We start from the raw sequence: 16,532 nt of genomic DNA on the forward strand, positions 1-16,532 counted from the left end.
CCGGACCCGGATAATGTCCTTCATGAAATCCATGGACACCCGGCTCTCCGCCCTGCAAACCACTGACCCAGGGCATGCTCCTCTCTTAGCCAGCCTCCAGCAGGAGCTGATGCCCAATCTCACATTTTGGGTTATATGGCGTCCGTTGACTATCGACTGCTTGCATTGCAGTCCTCTGCGGCCGCTTCGACCCAAGCCCAGGACGCTGTTTCATCTCCGCCCCCTCGCCTGGGAAAGCCTCCCAGGTATAGCGGGGACCCTAGTTATGTAGGGGTTTTTTAAACCAGTGCAGACTGCACTTTGAGCTTCTGCCCCAACAATACCCCAAGGATCGCGCCAAAGTGGCGTTTATAGTGTCCCATCTCGAGGGAGAGGAGCTGGCTTGGGTGAATCCTTTATGGGAGAGGGATGACCCCGTGGTTTCCAGTATCCTGAATTTTTTGGAAACATTCCGCAAGGTATTTGATGAACCCGGGCGCCTAGCTTCCACTACGGAGGCCCTTTTTAACCTTCGCCAGGGATCCCTTACGGTAGGGCAATACGCCATTCGCTTTCGGACACTGTCTTCGGAGCTGGGGTGGAATAATGAAGCTCTTGTGGGTGCTTTCTGGAGAGGCCTTTCTAGTAAAATCAAGGACAAGCTTGCCGGGCATGACATTCCCACCACCCTGGAAGATCTCATATCTCTGGCCTCTGGCTACTCGTATTGATCTGCGTTTTTTGGAACGCGCCAGAGAGTCGGCCAGGGAGAAAAGGCCCTTTAGGTTGTATCAAGCTCCTATTCCGCGTTCTTCCGCACCTCCTATTAGCTCCGCTCCCGAGCCCATGCAGATATATTGTATCAAGCTGTCCGAGCAACAGCGCAGGGAGAGGATGACAAATGGACTCTTTGTACTGCGGTGGAGCCAACCACTTCGTGCGCACCTGTCCTGAGAAACCGGGAAACGCCTCGCCTCCTAGGTGATCATAACTCCTCTCTACCACTTACCCTTTCAGCTCTGATTATTGCAGGTCGGGGGCGTGGATCTGTGGAGGCGTATGTGGACTCGGATGCAGCAGGTAATTTCATTCGCCATGAAGAGGTTGACAAACTCCAGATTCCGATGGTCATCCTAAGAAACCCGCGTGCAATCACCTCCGTCGATGGCAAATCTCTACCCGAACTCATCACCACGGTTACCGCCGAAGTTGACCTGCAAATTGGTGCACTCCACCTCGAGAAAATAGACTTTTACGTCCTGCCTCAATTGTCCCATGCTGTTCTCTAGGGTTACCCTGGCTCAGGCTGCATGAGCCAGTTGTCGTCTGGTGCTCAGGAGAGATCTTGCGTTGGGGGCACTCCTGTCATGAACGCTGTCTGCAGGCACTTGCTCGTCCTCATTCTCTGCCTAGGCCAGTCGATCTCCCGGGCCTTTCTGCTCCATATCGCGCATACGCCGATGTTTTCAGTAAGAAGGAAGCGGATTCTCTGCCACCACATCGGTCCTATGACTGCCCTATCGACCTGATTACCGGAGCCGCTCCTCCCAGAGGAAGAATGTATCCTCTCTCCCTAGCAGAGACCACGGCTATGACGGAATACATATAAGAAAACCTGACCAAGGGGTTTATTCAGAAGTCCTCATCACCTGCGGGTGCGGGTTTTTTCTTTGTCCGGAAAAAGGATGGATCACTGCGACCATGCATTGATTACCGGGGCCTGAACAACATCACCGTTAAGAATCTGTATCCGCTCCCGCTGATTCCAGAACTCTTTGACCGGTTGAGAGGGGCGACTTCACGAAGTTGGATCTGCGGGGAGCCTACAATCTGATCCGGATCCGCGCAGGGGATGAGTGGAAGACGGCCTTCAATACCCATGATGGGCATTATGAATATTTAGTCATGCCCTTTGGTCTCTGCAATGCTTCGGCTGTGTTTCAGGAATTCGTTAACGAGGTGTTCCGGGATCTACTTTACTCCTGCGTGGTGGTGTACTTAGATTATATTCTCATCTTCTCTCCTGATCTGTCCTCTGATCGGAGGAGCGTACGCATGTTCCTGCATCGCCTTCGAGAGAATCAACTCTACGCCAAGATTGAAAAATGCCTCTTTGAGCAAACGTCGTTACCCTTCTTGGGATATATCGTCACAGATTCCGGTCTGAAGACGGATCCAGAAAAACTCTGTGCGGTACTCAAGTGGCCTCGTCCCGTTGGTGTAAAAGCCATCCAGCGTTTCCTCGGATTCGCTAACTATTACCGACAATTTGTGCCTCATTTTTCTACAGTTACCAAACCCATCACGGCCCTGACCCGTAAAGGAGCAAAGTCAAACAGCTGGTCTCCCGAAGCTGAAGACGCCTTCCTTGCTCTGAAACGTTCTTTTGCATCAGCACCAATCTTACATCGGTAGCCAGCAGGCCCTTCGTCCTAGAGGTGGATGCCTCCTCCACCGGAGCTGGGGCGGTTCTGTTCCAGCAGGCCTCATCTGGACGTCTGAGGCCTTGCAGGTTTTTTTCTAAAACCTTTTCGCCTGCGGAGTGCAATTACTCCATTGGAGACCGGGAATTGCTATCCATTAAGATGGCCTTGGCGGAGTGGCGATATTTACTCGAAGGGGCAGTTACACCCCTTCACCATCTTCACGGACCACAAGAATTTAGCCTACCTGCAGTCCGCCCAAAGACTCAATTCCCGGCAAGCCAGTTGGGCTCTGGATTTTTCCCGTTTTGATTTTAAGCTCCACTTCCGACCTGGCAATAAGAACATCAAAGCGGATGCACTTTCCAGGTCTTTGCAGTCGCCAGAGAGGGATGAAGATCCATTGTATATTATCGAGCCTGCTAAAGTTATCACTGTGGCTCCTGTGAATTTCTCTACTCCTCCGCCAGGCAAAACCTTCGTTCCTCAAGACAAACGTTCGGAGGTGCTGCGCTGGGGGCATTCCTCCAAAGTTGCTGGGCACGTTGGGACTAAGAAGACCTTCTTGCTGCTTTCCCGTTATTACTGGTGGCCCGCCCTTCGCCAGGATGTGATGGACTAAACTGTGTTCCAAATTATTATGCAAAAAGATTTTAGGAGTGATAAGGTTAGAATTTTTTTGTTTGTCATTTAAACTCATTGATGGTGATGTGTGTCAGGGCTCTTTATATCACTGAAAGCAATTGCAGATACCTGTGCAAATTAGTTTGGCAGGTGTGTCCAAATAAAGGCAAGACTACTTAAGAAGGCTGTTCCACATTATTAAGCAGCCTACATTTATTGCCAAAATGGGAAAGAAAAAAGATGTGTCGGCTGCTGAGAAGCAACAAATTGTGGAGTATTTAGGTCAAGGCATGACTACAATCAACATTGCCAAGACACTTCGTGATTATCGCACAATCAAGAAGTATGTAGCTGATTCCCAGCACACACGTGTGTGTGCTGATAAGCAAAAATTGAGGACTCTTTCCAACAGGCAATTACGTCAGGTTAAAAGAGCAGCTGCAAAAATGCCTTGACATAGCAGCAGACAAGTTTTTGAAGCTGCTGGTGCCTCCAACGTCCCCCGAACAACAAGATGCAGGGTCCTTCAGAGGTTTGCAGCTGTGCGTAAGCCATCCTGTCGACCACCTCTATCCACTGCACACAAGCAGAAACTGCTCCAGTGGGCCAAACGATACATGAAGACTGACTTCCAAACTGTTTTGTTCACCGATGAGTGCCGTGCAACGCTCGATGGTCCAGATGGATGGAGTGGAGGATGGCTGGTTGATGCACACACCATGAAAACGCGGCTAAGGCGCCAACAAGGAGGAGGTGGAGTAATGTTTTGGGCTGGAATCATGGGGAGAGAGATTGTCGGCCCCTTTAGGATCCCTGAAGGGGTAAAGATGAACTCCATAATCTATGTGGAGTTTCTAAAACAGCACTTCCTGCGATGGTTCAAGAGGAAGAACCGTGCTTTCGGCAGCAAGATCATTTTCATGCATGATAATGCACGGTTTCATGCTGAAAATAACACATCTGCATCTCTGGCTGCTATGGGCATAAAAGAGGCCAAACTTACGGTGTGGCCACCATCTTCCCCTGACCTCAACCACATTGTGAACCTCTGGAGCATCATCAAAAGGAGTGTCTATGATGGCGGGAGGCAGTTCACATCTAAGCAACAGCTCTGGGAGGGTATTCTGTCCACATGCAAAAAAAATTGAAGCACAAACCATCCAAAAACTGACAAATTCAATGGACGAGAGAGTTCAGAAGCTTCTTTCGAACAAGGGGTCCTATGTGCAAATGTAACATCACCTAGAATAAAGTTTTGACTTGAAAACTGTTTGATTTCATTTTGTAATAAGCTGATAATGCTTATAATTTCACAATTGACCATTTTTTTGTTCAAAATAAAAAGGTTGAAAACTCTGCTGTGCATAATAATTTGGAACATGCATTTTGAGTGTTTATTTTTAAAAATATACTGTTTTCATAGGCAGTTTGTTCAAAAACATTGCAATTATACTAGAATATTAGATGACTGGAAAATAACAATGACTGCAATTCATATAGGTAATTTAGAGAAAATATGAGGAAATATTTTTTGCATAATAATTTGGAACACAGTGTATGTAGCCTCGTGCACGACCTGTGCCCAGAACAAGGTCTCTAGGACTCTGCCCTCCGGACTTCTTCACCCATTACCAGTTCCAGAAACTCCTTGGCAGCAAATTGCTATGGATTTTGTGACGGATCTGCCCCGCTCAGCTGGATGTACCACCATCTTAGTTGTAGCAGATCGCTTCTTCATGATGGCCCATTTCATTCCCTCACCCGGACTGCCGTCAGTCCCAAGGTTGGCCGAGATCTTCATCCACCAGATCTTCAGGCTGCATGGTCTTCCTCAGCGGATCGTGTCGGATCGGGGGGTCCAGTTTACCTCTCGATTCTGGAGGGCTCTCTGTTGGCTTATGGGTACATCTCTCGACTTTTCCTCTGCATATCATCCTCAGACCAACGGGCAAGTGGAGCGGATTAATCAAGTGTTGACTACCTTCTTACGTCACTTTTCCAACGCCCATCAGGACAATTGGGTCTCTCTCCTACCTTGGGCTGAATTTGTGCATAATAATCATCCCAGCGAATCAACCAACAAGTCACCATTTTTTGTGGTAACAGGTCAGAATCCTGGTATTCCGCTGCCCTTTTCCACGTCATCAGGAGTTCCTGCAGCAGATACTCTTGCCAAGGGATTTCCGCAAATTTGGAGGGAGACCAGGGAGGCGCTCGAGAATGCCAGTGCCCGAATTAAGAAACATGCGGACAAGAGACGGAAGGACGTTCCTCCGTACCATCCTGGTAATAAAGTCTTGCTTTCAACCAAACATCCGCCTGAAAGTCCCTTCTTACAAGTTGAGTCCCCGATACATCGGGCCTTTCGAAGTGATTAGACGCATTAATGAAGTGGCTTATAAACTGAGGTTGCCTGCTTTGCTCCGGGTTCCTAACGCCTTCCATGTCTCGCTCCTGAAACCTGTGGTTCTGAATCGGTTCCAACCAGCTTCCACTGCCTCTCCTTCACCAATTGGCTCGGATGACGTCTTTGAAGTAAAAGACATTTTAGCTATGAAAAAAGTCAGGGGAAAAACTCTTTCTTATCGATTGGAGGGGTTTTGGTCCCAAGGAGAGGTCCTGGGAGCCTCGAGAGAATGTCAATGCCCCTCTTATCCTGAAAAGATTTCTGGCCAATCTCAGAAGGGGAGGACGTAAGGAGGGGGGTACTGTGACATCGGCAGCCGTGCCCGCCGATGCCCCTTCAGCGGCGGCGCCCGCCTCAGCGTCCCCTCACCTGCACGCGCGTGCCCGCCCGCTCTGCCTTCCGCCCTGCTGCTGGCACACGCACCGGCCTTAGGTCGCGGGCGCGCGTCCACCCGCTCTCTTCCTCTGGCGGTGGGTGTCGCTGAGGGGCAGGGCTGGGGGACGTACTTCCTGGCGCTAAGATATTTCAGGCATCCTCCCTATGAGGAGGGCACCTGGTGATCGTGTGGTACCCCTGCACCTTTCTGGCCGCTACAGTTCCACTGTAGTCCACATTTCATGTGTATTCCTTGTCACCCGTCTGTTCCGCCACTGTCTCTGTTCTATTGCCGTCCTCCTTGCCTGCCTCTGCCTCGCCTTGTCTGTGCGTTCCCCCCAGTGTCTTCCCAGTCTGTCGGCTGTGTATGAGCCTCTCCGCCTGTCTCCTTGCCTCCCTGTGTTCTCCATCCTCTATCCGTCCGTTGTCATTCCTGCCCTTGGGATTTCCTCATCAGACTCCCTTCGCTCTCCGTACCTTCCCCTGCTGCCTCTATTGTTCCTCCTTCCCTGCCCAGGAACCCCTGCTCTAGTTCCCTAGGTTCTGTCTGTCTTCTTTAGCCTTATTGTCCTTTTGAGCCGTCCCTCTTGGTACCGGCTGTCGCGCTTTTGTCCCCTGTGATCCTGCCCCAAACGATCCCTGTATACGGGTCGGTCTTCACCTGGCGTGCTCGGCCTAGGGGCTCCAGATCCGCGATCCAGAGGGTCCACTCTCGGATGTAGCCTGCTCCTAAGCGTCACAGTATTTAAAACCTGAACATATGAGCAGTGTCTAAATGAACAGGATTAAGACAGGCGCTTCCTAGTGTGGGCATGTGGTGTAAGACGGCTCTTTATGTGCATGTCACACAAGAGAGGGGTGGGGTCTCTCAAACCATGCAAAAGCAAGGAAAAAAATGGATTAAAAACACATGTGACATGCACAAATGTGAACAAGTCGGTCGGACAGTGTTCACACCACCCACTGACTGAAACACACACTAGGAAGCGCCTGTCTTAATCCTGTTGATTTAGACACTGTTCATATGTTCAGGTTATAAATACATTAGATAGGGACTGCTCCATTTAGGGTTACCTTGACGAGGTGGAGTGGCTTGGTATACACTTTTTTGCAAAAAAAAAAGTATCGACTAAATACCTTGTATTTGTTGTCATCTTTTTACCAGCACTTGCTGATTATTGACATTTTTTACTGCAGGGTATTTTTGCACATTTGCTATTCTGTGCTGTCTTTTTGTGTTTCAACGTGGAACCTTAGCTTGGTCCTAGACGCCTTCACTCAGCCCCCATTCGAGCCTATGCATCAAGCATCAATAAAAAGCTTTTCGTTGAAGACTGCTCTACTAGTAGCTCTAGTCTTGGCAAGAAGAGTAGGTGATCTCCAAGCCCTGTCGATAGATCCCCAATTCCTGTCAGTAAGCCAGGACAGACTAGTATTAAAGACAGACCCATCTTATATTCCCAAATGTGCTACTAATTTTCATAGATCTCAGCAAGTCTGTCTCCCCTCCTATGAGAACCCGGGAACGCCAGAGGAGGCGAGATTCCACACATTAGATGTGAAAAGAGCAGTCCTAGCCTACCTAGATAGAACCAGTCCCTGGAGGCAGAGTAGGGCTCTTTTTTTCTCCTTCCGGGGTAACAAGAAGGGGTCTAGAGTTACGAGAAGCACGCTGTCCAGGTGGATCAGAGATGCGATCACGATGGCGTATTCAGCAAAAGGAGAAGACCCGCCACAGGGAATAAAGGCACACTCTACTCGAGCCATATCATCCTCCTGGGCAGAGAGGGCGTACGTCCCAATTGAGCTAATATGTAAGGCTGCAACTTGGTCTTCTCCATCTACATTTTTTAGCCACTATAGACTAGATCTATCCTCCTCAGAGGAGTTAACCTTTGGTAGATCGGTCCTTAACACCGTGTGCCCTCCCAAGTGACTATCTCTGAAAGTCTCTCAGTGGGTGCTGTCGTGGCGAAGAGAAAAAAACAGATTACTTACCTGTAATACTCTTTTGTAGAGTCCACGACAGCACCCATTCGCTTCCCTCCCTTAATTTAGAAAATTTACACATGGTTCTCTTTGGTGGTCGATAGCAAGGATTAGTAATTAATATATAGATATGTATAGCAAATGTATAATTAGGTGTAGATGTGAATCACTGACCTAGCAAATTGACTAAAACATGTATGGCGGTTCCTCCTTGGTTCTCTGTAATCCAAGCTGAGGGAGCGAGGGGGACCACCCCATTTATCTCTCTGTAGGTTTCCTGTTCCTTGGGGCGGATCCCCTCTCTGTGGGTGCTGTCGTGGACTCTACAAAAGAGTATTACCGGTAAGTAATCCGTTTTTTTACAATGGTAACAGGGAAAAATGGACCCCAAAATTTGTAGTGCAATTTCTCCTGAATACACCCATATGTTGAGGAAAAGCACTTTTTGGATGCATTGCAAAGTTTGAAAGGGGCAAAGCACTGTTTGACTTTTTGAATGCAGCATTGGCTGGAAACGTAAATAGTCTACAGAGCATCAGGTTGGCATATGTGAGTTATGTAGTATACATCATGTTTGGCAATAGTCAGTTGTGCAGTATATGTCAGGTTGGCATAAGTGAGTTGTGTAAGTCAAAAATGAATTTAGTAGTTCATGGATGTGTCGTAGTCTAATGCTTTTTTTTATACAAAGGCTAGGTTTGTAGGTGCAGGTGTTGCATTAATAGGTGCTATCCCCCTTCTGTAACATACTCGGCACCTCTTTTGCAACCTTCCTTTTTTGTGGTTTGAGGGACCTCCCCCGGGGAAATGTTGGCCTGGTACGATACCAGTACCTGAACTACTGAGTCTCACTCCTTCCTGGTCTCCAAAGATTAGGACCTTGATTACTACCTCCTGAAACTGAAGATGCGTTGTACTGGTCTGGCCTGCACATCGTGGTAGGACGAAAGCATTATACATTGCAATCTGTATGATGTGCATGGCCAGCTTCTTGTACCACACCTTTGTTTTTCTCATAGCACTGTACGACTGGAGGACTTGATCAGAGAGATCAACTTCACCACATGTACTTGTTGTACCCCTGGTATGTGGACCTGTGTAGCGGTATCTAGTACAGTGCTGGGGGTGCTGCCATCACCATGTATAGTGGTCAAGAAAAAGACATCCCTCTTATCCTAGTAAATTACCACCGGCATGTTTTCGCTACAGTGGGCTCTGCTCTCACCCTTACTGAGCAGCTGTCCAATTAGTATCTAGGGGGTCCTCTCTGATTTTTGCTAACAGTACCGCAGGCTGCAGTAACTCGTGCAGTGAGAGACTTGAACAGTGGGACGCTGGTATAAAAGTTATCTACATAGAGGTGATAACCTTGATCTAGCAGTGGGTGCACCAATTCCCACACAATATTCCCTCTCACTCTTGGGAGAGGGGGAATTCAGGGGTCTCAATTGGGTGTCTTTCCCTTCCTAACACTCTAAACCTGTGGATGTACCCTAATGTACTCTCACACAGTTTGTACAGGTTAATTTTGTACCTGACCCTCTTACTGGGCAAGTGCTGTTGGAATTTGAACCTCCCCTTTAAGTGGATTATTGCTGTCTCTTTGGGGCACGTACACCTCGAAAAATTGGTTGAATTGCTAAATGACCGGCCAATCTTTGAAAAGACGGTCAAATTGGGGTCGTCTCATGGAGGACACCATGCATTATCACTGTAGTGCAAGAATTTTTCAGATGACCTGTTTACTGGTCATGTCCATGTGGAACAGTGGGGTGTTTTACAAAACGTCAACACTTCAATATTGCCGGAGCTCTGGCTTCTTTACTAGCCTCATGTGAAGGACCATGCGCCAAATTGTCATCATTTCTACTGCATCTACGGGAGTCTAGTTAGGAAATTATGAAGGGGCGGTTTTGTGGCAAAAACTGCTGGGCATTCAAATTTGTCTGGACCACCATGAGGCTTACAAAATCCTCAGAGAAAAAGACTTTGAAAAAGTCTTTCTATGAGGCCGGCGGTTTCAAATTTGATTCCTGATTGCGCCACTAAATCAGAAATGAATGGCTCATAATCTTCGGGGGGTGGGGGTGAGGGTCCATACAGGGTAAGAAATGGGCGCTGATTCAGTGTCTGTCCTGGGGCCTCTGCGTGGCGGTTCGGTATCACTTAAAGAAGAGGATGAAATATAAAGGAAGGTTGGATCCTCTCTCTCACTGTCAGCGGCAAGGAAAGCGTATGCCCCCACCACTGAATACTGGTTTTGGGATGAGCGGGATGACCTTTTTAAAGTATACTGTGTGTACCAAATATTATTCAGGTGTGTGTATGATAGTTTGGTGTAAACTTTGGGTTTTTTTTTCCTCTTCTAAATAAAAAAAATCAGATTGATCACTTATGTGCATCAGCACTCGACGGCTGTGCTGCGGACGCACCGATGTGAATTTTTTTCTGCCCTGAAACTAACTCAATTCAGTAAAAAAAAATACCATAGTAGATGACAATTAGCACGATATATTTCTATTATTTCTAATCTAAATTATTTCTTTTTTTACTCTTTAATGACACCCTAACTCAATTCTGTAAAAAATACCGTAGTAGACGATGATTACTATGGTATATTTTTACTGTCCCTAATCTAGTCCTATCAACTAATTAAATGTTTTTTACGCTATTCTATTTTCGACAAGAAGAAAAGAAACAGACAGAAATATAATGATTAAATACCCTGCAGTAAATAAATAGCATAGTGCATAAAAATAATATACGCTATTTAGTTAACATGTTTTTTTATTAAAAAAATACGTAAGCCATCCCACCACTTCACGGTGACCGTAATTGGGACAGCCCTTACTCTAATATTAAAAACCTTACTATTTGTCAATTGTCATGCATGTGGATAAGGCCTGAGAAGGACTGTGCCCAACTAATGAACACACAGCCATGGTAAACCACATCAATATAATGTCCAGCTCAAAGGAAAGGCCGGCCACACCTTTATATGCACATGGTGCAAACAGACTGAAAACAAACAAACAATACCGTATATTATTTTAATGCACTATACTACCGATTTTACAGCGAATAAGATACTTTTTAACCCCTGAAAATCTTTTTAAAAGTCGGGGGTCGTCTTATACGCCGGGTGTCGTCTTAAAGGGCGGGTGCGGAGCGATCTGCGGTCACCGCATATGGTGTGGGGAGTGGTCCCGATGACAAGGTGAGGCGGTGCCTCACCGTGAGGGTGTAAGTGAAGTATCCCTTATTAGCTCATTGTGGCAGCGGTGCTCTGTGCGGCTCTCTGTGCTGGGGCGGTGGTGGCTCTGGCTCTTTGTGCAGCGTGGGGGGCTCTGCCGGCATTTTGTCAAAGCCCGGACGCCCCCGCAGCTCCATTGCTGCACAGAGCACCGCTTCCACAATGAGGTAATAAGGATACTTCACTTACACCTTCCACACCCACCCTACAAGACGACACCCGGCGTATAAGAAGACCCCCGACTTTTGAGAAGATTTTATATCTTATCTGGAAAAGTTGGGGGTCGTCTTATACACCAGAAAATACGGTATCTATTTTCTGCAGGGTATTTGATCATTGTGTTTCTGTCTTTGTTTTTGTTCAGTGACCAGTGTGAATGTGCGCTTACACGCTGCATGCACACCAGTTTATATCCCAGTTCATACACACGTGGTCAAAACATTGGACTATTCTGAAGTGGCCTTCTATGAGCCCTGACCTAAATCCTATTGAGCATCTTTGGAAAGAGCTGAAACATGCCATCTGGAAAAGGCGACCTTCAAACGTGAGACAACTGGAGCAGATTGCTCTTGAGGAGTGGGCTAAAGTACCTGTCGAAAGGTGAAGAAGTCTCATTGACAGTTCCAGGAATTGTTTGATTGCCTCAAAAGGTTGTGCAACAAAATATTAAGTTAAGGGTACCATCATTTCTGTCCAGGCCTAGTTCATGAGTTTTATTTTTTTTAAAAACTCTGTGGAAGCATGGTTGAAAAGTAATGTCTGACTTTCATTTGTTTATTTTATAGATGTTTGATTTATTATTACTTTTGTCAGATTCAAGTTATTTCTGTCACCATTGTGGGTTTTTCTGTCATTAAATGAAGGGTACCAACAATATTGATCGCCTGTGTATATGTATGTGTGTGTGTGTGTGTGTGTATATATATATATGTATATATAATATAGAGTGCAAAGCAGTAATCAAAGCAAAAGGTGGCTGCTTTGAAGAACCTAGAATATAAGACATATTTTCAGTTGTTTCACACTTTTTTGTTAATTATATAATTCCACATGTGTTAATTCATAGTTTTGATGCCTTCAGAGTGAATCTACAATTTTCATAGTCATGAAAATAAAGAAAACTCTCTTTTGGTCTCTACTGTGTGTGTGTGTGCGTGTGTATATATATATATATATATATATATATATATATATATATATATATATTTCATGAATACTCCTGTTACTTACCTGTGCTACATTTCGAGTCCTATCTGATGGTAGCCGTCATCAGTATGGTAGTGTTATGGGTAATCACTTCCTCACCTCTGTCCAATTTGGAGCAGGCACTGAATGCATTACTCACATGACTGGTTCCATTAGATTAGTGATATGAATGTGAACATTTTACTTTGTTCTCAATAATTAGTTTTCTTCTTTTCTTACAGATCGTTAGCAGTCGGTATCAAATCTGGTTATAAGTTCTTTTCTTTGCCTTCTGTGGATAAGTTGGAACAAATATATGAGTGCAGTAAGTTTGACTTCATTTATGCAAATGTGAACAACCTGATAATCTAATCTCTTGTTCTGCATATGTTATAATTTTGTTTTTGCCAAAAAATAGTATATTTTTATATATTTTTTGATTTTTAAACTGTTGATTTTTTTTTTTGCTGATATTTTTCTGTTAACCCCTTCATGACCGAAGGTATTTTTGTTTTTGCTTTTTCGTTTTTTGCGCCTCTTCTTCCCAGAGCCATAACCTTATTATTTTTCGGTCAGTATGGCCATTTGAGGGCTTGTTTTTTGCGGGACGAGTTGTACTTTTGAAAAACACCATTGGTTTTAACATATCTTGTACTGGAAAACGAGTAAAACATTTCAAGTGCGGTGAAATTGCAAAATAAAGTGAACTTTCACAATCGTTTTTTGTTTTGCTTTTTTACTATGTTCACTAAATGCTAAAAATGACCTGCCATTATGATTCTCCAGGTCATTATGAGTTCATAGACACCAAACATATCTAGGTTGTTTTTTATTTAAGTGGTGAAAAAAAATTCCAAAATTTGTTAAAAAAGAAAAAAAAAACCTTGCGCCATTTTTTGTGATCTCGGGTTGGGTGAGGGTTTTTTTGTGCGTGCCGAACTGACGTTATTAATGATACCATTTTGGAGCAGATATGATCTTTGGATAATCTCTTATTGCATTTTAAGGCAATGTTGCGGCGACCAAAAAACTTACTGTATTTTTTGGACTATAAGACGCAGGAAATTAAAAAAAAAAAAACAAAGCAAAAAAAGTGGTCAATTCTGTACTTAATAATCCCCTATCCTTGTAAGTATGGTCCCCTCAACCCCATCCTGATAAACATGGCTCCCTCTTCCCTATCCTGGTATGCATGACCCTCATCCCCATCCTGGTAGGAATGGTCCCCCTTATCCTGGCAGGGATGATATTCCTCATCCCTTTACTGGTATGCAGGGTCCCCATCTTGTCCAAGTATGCATGGCCCCATCTCTATCCTGGTATGCAGGGCCCCATCCTTTTCTGGGTATGATTGGCCCCACCCCAGTTCTGGTATCCATGGCCCCATTCTTATCCTGGTATCATTGGCCCCATCCTTATCCTAGTATGATTGGCCCCATCCTGGTCCTGGTATGCATGGTCCCATCAGAAAAAACTAAAAAAAAAACAAATAAAAACCATTACATTTACCTTCCTCCGCTTCCTCGCAGCATCTAGTTCTGATGCCAGCAGCTGCTCAATTCTTGTAAGCAGCGAATGGCATGGACGTCATGTGCTGCTCACAAGCAGAGCACAGCTGCCGGAATACTCGCCGGGACTGTTCAATGCGGAGAACAGTGAGTATTCATTGCTCTTCAGTAGCGAGCAGTGTAAGCCGGAGCCCACGTGTGCCGATACATAAGGGGAATGAATATTTCTCTTAAGTATCGGCACACGTGACCGCCAGTAGCAGCAGGAAGCCGGTGGCTGACACTGCGCGCTACTGAAAAACAATGAATATTCGCTGCTCTCTGTGATGAACAATCCCGGTGAGTATTGCGGCAGCTGTGCTCTGCTTGTGAGTAGCGCATGATGTCCCTGACATGCGCTGCTTACAAGAATTAAGCAGCTGCTGGCACCGGATCAGGACGCTGTGAGGGAGTGGAGGAAGGCAAGTGTAAATGTTGTTTTTTTTGTTTAATCTTTTCTGAGGGGGCCATGCATACCAGGACCGGGCTGGGGACAATCGTACTAGGATAAGGATGGGACCAGTGGGACCAGTCATACCATGAAACGGGATGGGGCCAATCATTCCAGGATAAGGATGGGACCAATCATTCCAGGATGCCAAAAAGAAATGAATATTCATTGCCCTCCACGCACATGAGCATGGAATGCAGTGCACATTAATTTCTTTTTAGCAGCGCGCACAGGAGTTAGCCGCAGCCGCCGGCTCCTGTCTCTGTGACCCGCTGCTCAGCCGAAACCGCTCCCCCACCTCCTTACCACAGCCAGAGCTGGTACATCTGGACTATAAGACGCACCCCACATTTTCCTCCACATTTTGGGAGGAAAATAGTGCGTCTTATAGTCCGAAAAATACGGTAATTTTGTCGTTTTGATTTATTTTTCTCGTTACGACGTTTAGCGATTGGGTTAATTCTTTTTATATATTTAACTTAGTCTAAATAATCTCCCCCCCCCATGACCTATGACGTATAAGTATGTTATAGGTTGTTTATCCCCTTTTGATGTGAGCTATGGCGCTGAGCCCACATCTTTTCCAGCATATGACAGCTGATTTACTCAGCTGTCACGTGCCCCTAACAGCCACGGGTGAAATTCTGATCCACCCACGGCTCTTAACTAGTTAAATGCTGCTGTCAATCTCTGAGAGCGGTTTAACTCTCGCTTACCGGAGTCGCATTACTAATCCCGCCCATCGGCGCCCCGTCACATGATTGCAGGGCGACAATGGGTTGGCATGACCACCCAGGTGTCTGCAGAAGAGCCATGTGCTTATCATTGCTGATCTGCTGTGGATTCCAGCCCGTGGCCAAAAAAAAGAGGAAAAGAATCATGCAAAAAAATAGGATCACCACACAGTATCAATAGGTACAAACTATGAGCAAATTTTATTAGTGACAAGCCAAAAAAACAGCACACATTTAAAACCATTTAAAACATCCAAAAGATCATAAATTGACTCTCCAAAAGATGACAGAATATAACATAATAGATTTTAATATATCAATAGACCGCAAATGCTGAAAGTGCACAGAGAAAAATAACTCTGAATAAATGCTGCTAGCATATAACCAACAATCTTAGATTATAACCAGTGTAGCCCCCATATATGGAGCATGCAGTGCAAAAGTTAAACCCTGATTATTACCAAAAGCCAAACGGCTGAATGCCACAAGAAAGGGGTTAATAGTGAATACACAATGATGCCAAATGCATCCTGCATGCTGGGCTACAGAAGCTGAATACGTCACCCTATATGATAGTGATTGGGGGAACCAGTCAGTCGTCCCGTCATCTGAATAGCAGCGGTGCGGTCAGTGGTGGTGATAAGAGTCCATGAGAGAAACCCACGCGTATCGACACCTCTAAGTGTCTTTTTCAAGGTGGCCCGTGGCCACCGCTCATAGCAGATTATGATTTTTCCTACTCATAGCAGGGCTGAAGAACTGCTATGTGTAGTGCAAGCGATCAAACGATCGCAGCTTCAAGTCTCCTAAGGAGACTATTGAAACCAGTAAAAAGTTTTAAAAAATATTTAAAACAGTTTAAAGTTCAACTCACCCCCCTTTTCCTCTATCAAAATAAAACAATAAAAAAAAATAAAAATACACATTTGTTCTTGTTGCTTTCAAAAACGCCCTATCTATCAAGATAGAAAAATAATTAATCTGATCTGTAAACGGCGTAGCGAGAAATGAAAACCCCAGAATTACGTTTTTTGGTTGCAATGGCATTGCAATAAAATACAATAACAGGCGATCAAAATGTCGTATCTACTCAGAAATGATGTCAATAAAAACATCAGCTCAGCACGTAAAAAATAAGCCCTCACCTAGTCCCCGATCCCGAAAAATTGAGACGCTACAGATCTTGGAAACTGGCTCCAATTTTTTTTTTTTTTTTGCAAGCACATAAAAAAGAACCTGTGTATGTTTATCTACGAATTCGTAATGACCTGGAGAATCATAATGGCAGGTCAGTCTTAGCATTTAACATGGTTAAAAATAAAAAAAAAATTGTTCCATTTCACCACACTTGGAATTTGTTTCCCGTTTTCCAGTACACTATATGGTAAAATCAATGGAGTCATTCAAAACTAAAACTCATCCCGTAAATATCAAGTACTCACACGGCCATAGTAATGGAAAAATAAAAAATGTGTGGCTCTGGGAAGAAGGAGAGAAAAAAACGGAAACGCAAAAACTGAAAACCGCAAAGTCATGAAGGGGTTAAATAATGTAGGGGGGAAAAA

At 45.2% G+C, this 16,532-nt stretch overlaps 1 protein-coding gene across 2 annotated transcripts in view; it reads left to right on the plus strand.

The window, feature by feature from the left end:
• WIPI2 (WD repeat domain, phosphoinositide interacting 2) overlaps positions 1–16,532 on the plus strand; it is a 205,890-nt gene that overhangs the window by 19,007 nt on the left and 170,351 nt on the right. For both annotated transcript variants that reach the window (XM_073558131.1, XM_073558132.1), the window contains one exon: positions 12,478–12,560. In XM_073558131.1, coding sequence (XP_073414232.1) covers positions 12,478–12,560 — 83 coding nt within the window. Of the gene's footprint in view, positions 1–12,477; positions 12,561–16,532 lie in introns of those variants that run through there.

Source organism: Dendrobates tinctorius, unplaced genomic scaffold (genome assembly GCF_039654945.1).
Source record: "Dendrobates tinctorius isolate UK_male_01 unplaced genomic scaffold, ASM3965494v1 ptg000254l, whole genome shotgun sequence".
NCBI lineage: Eukaryota > Metazoa > Chordata > Amphibia > Anura > Dendrobatidae > Dendrobates > Dendrobates tinctorius.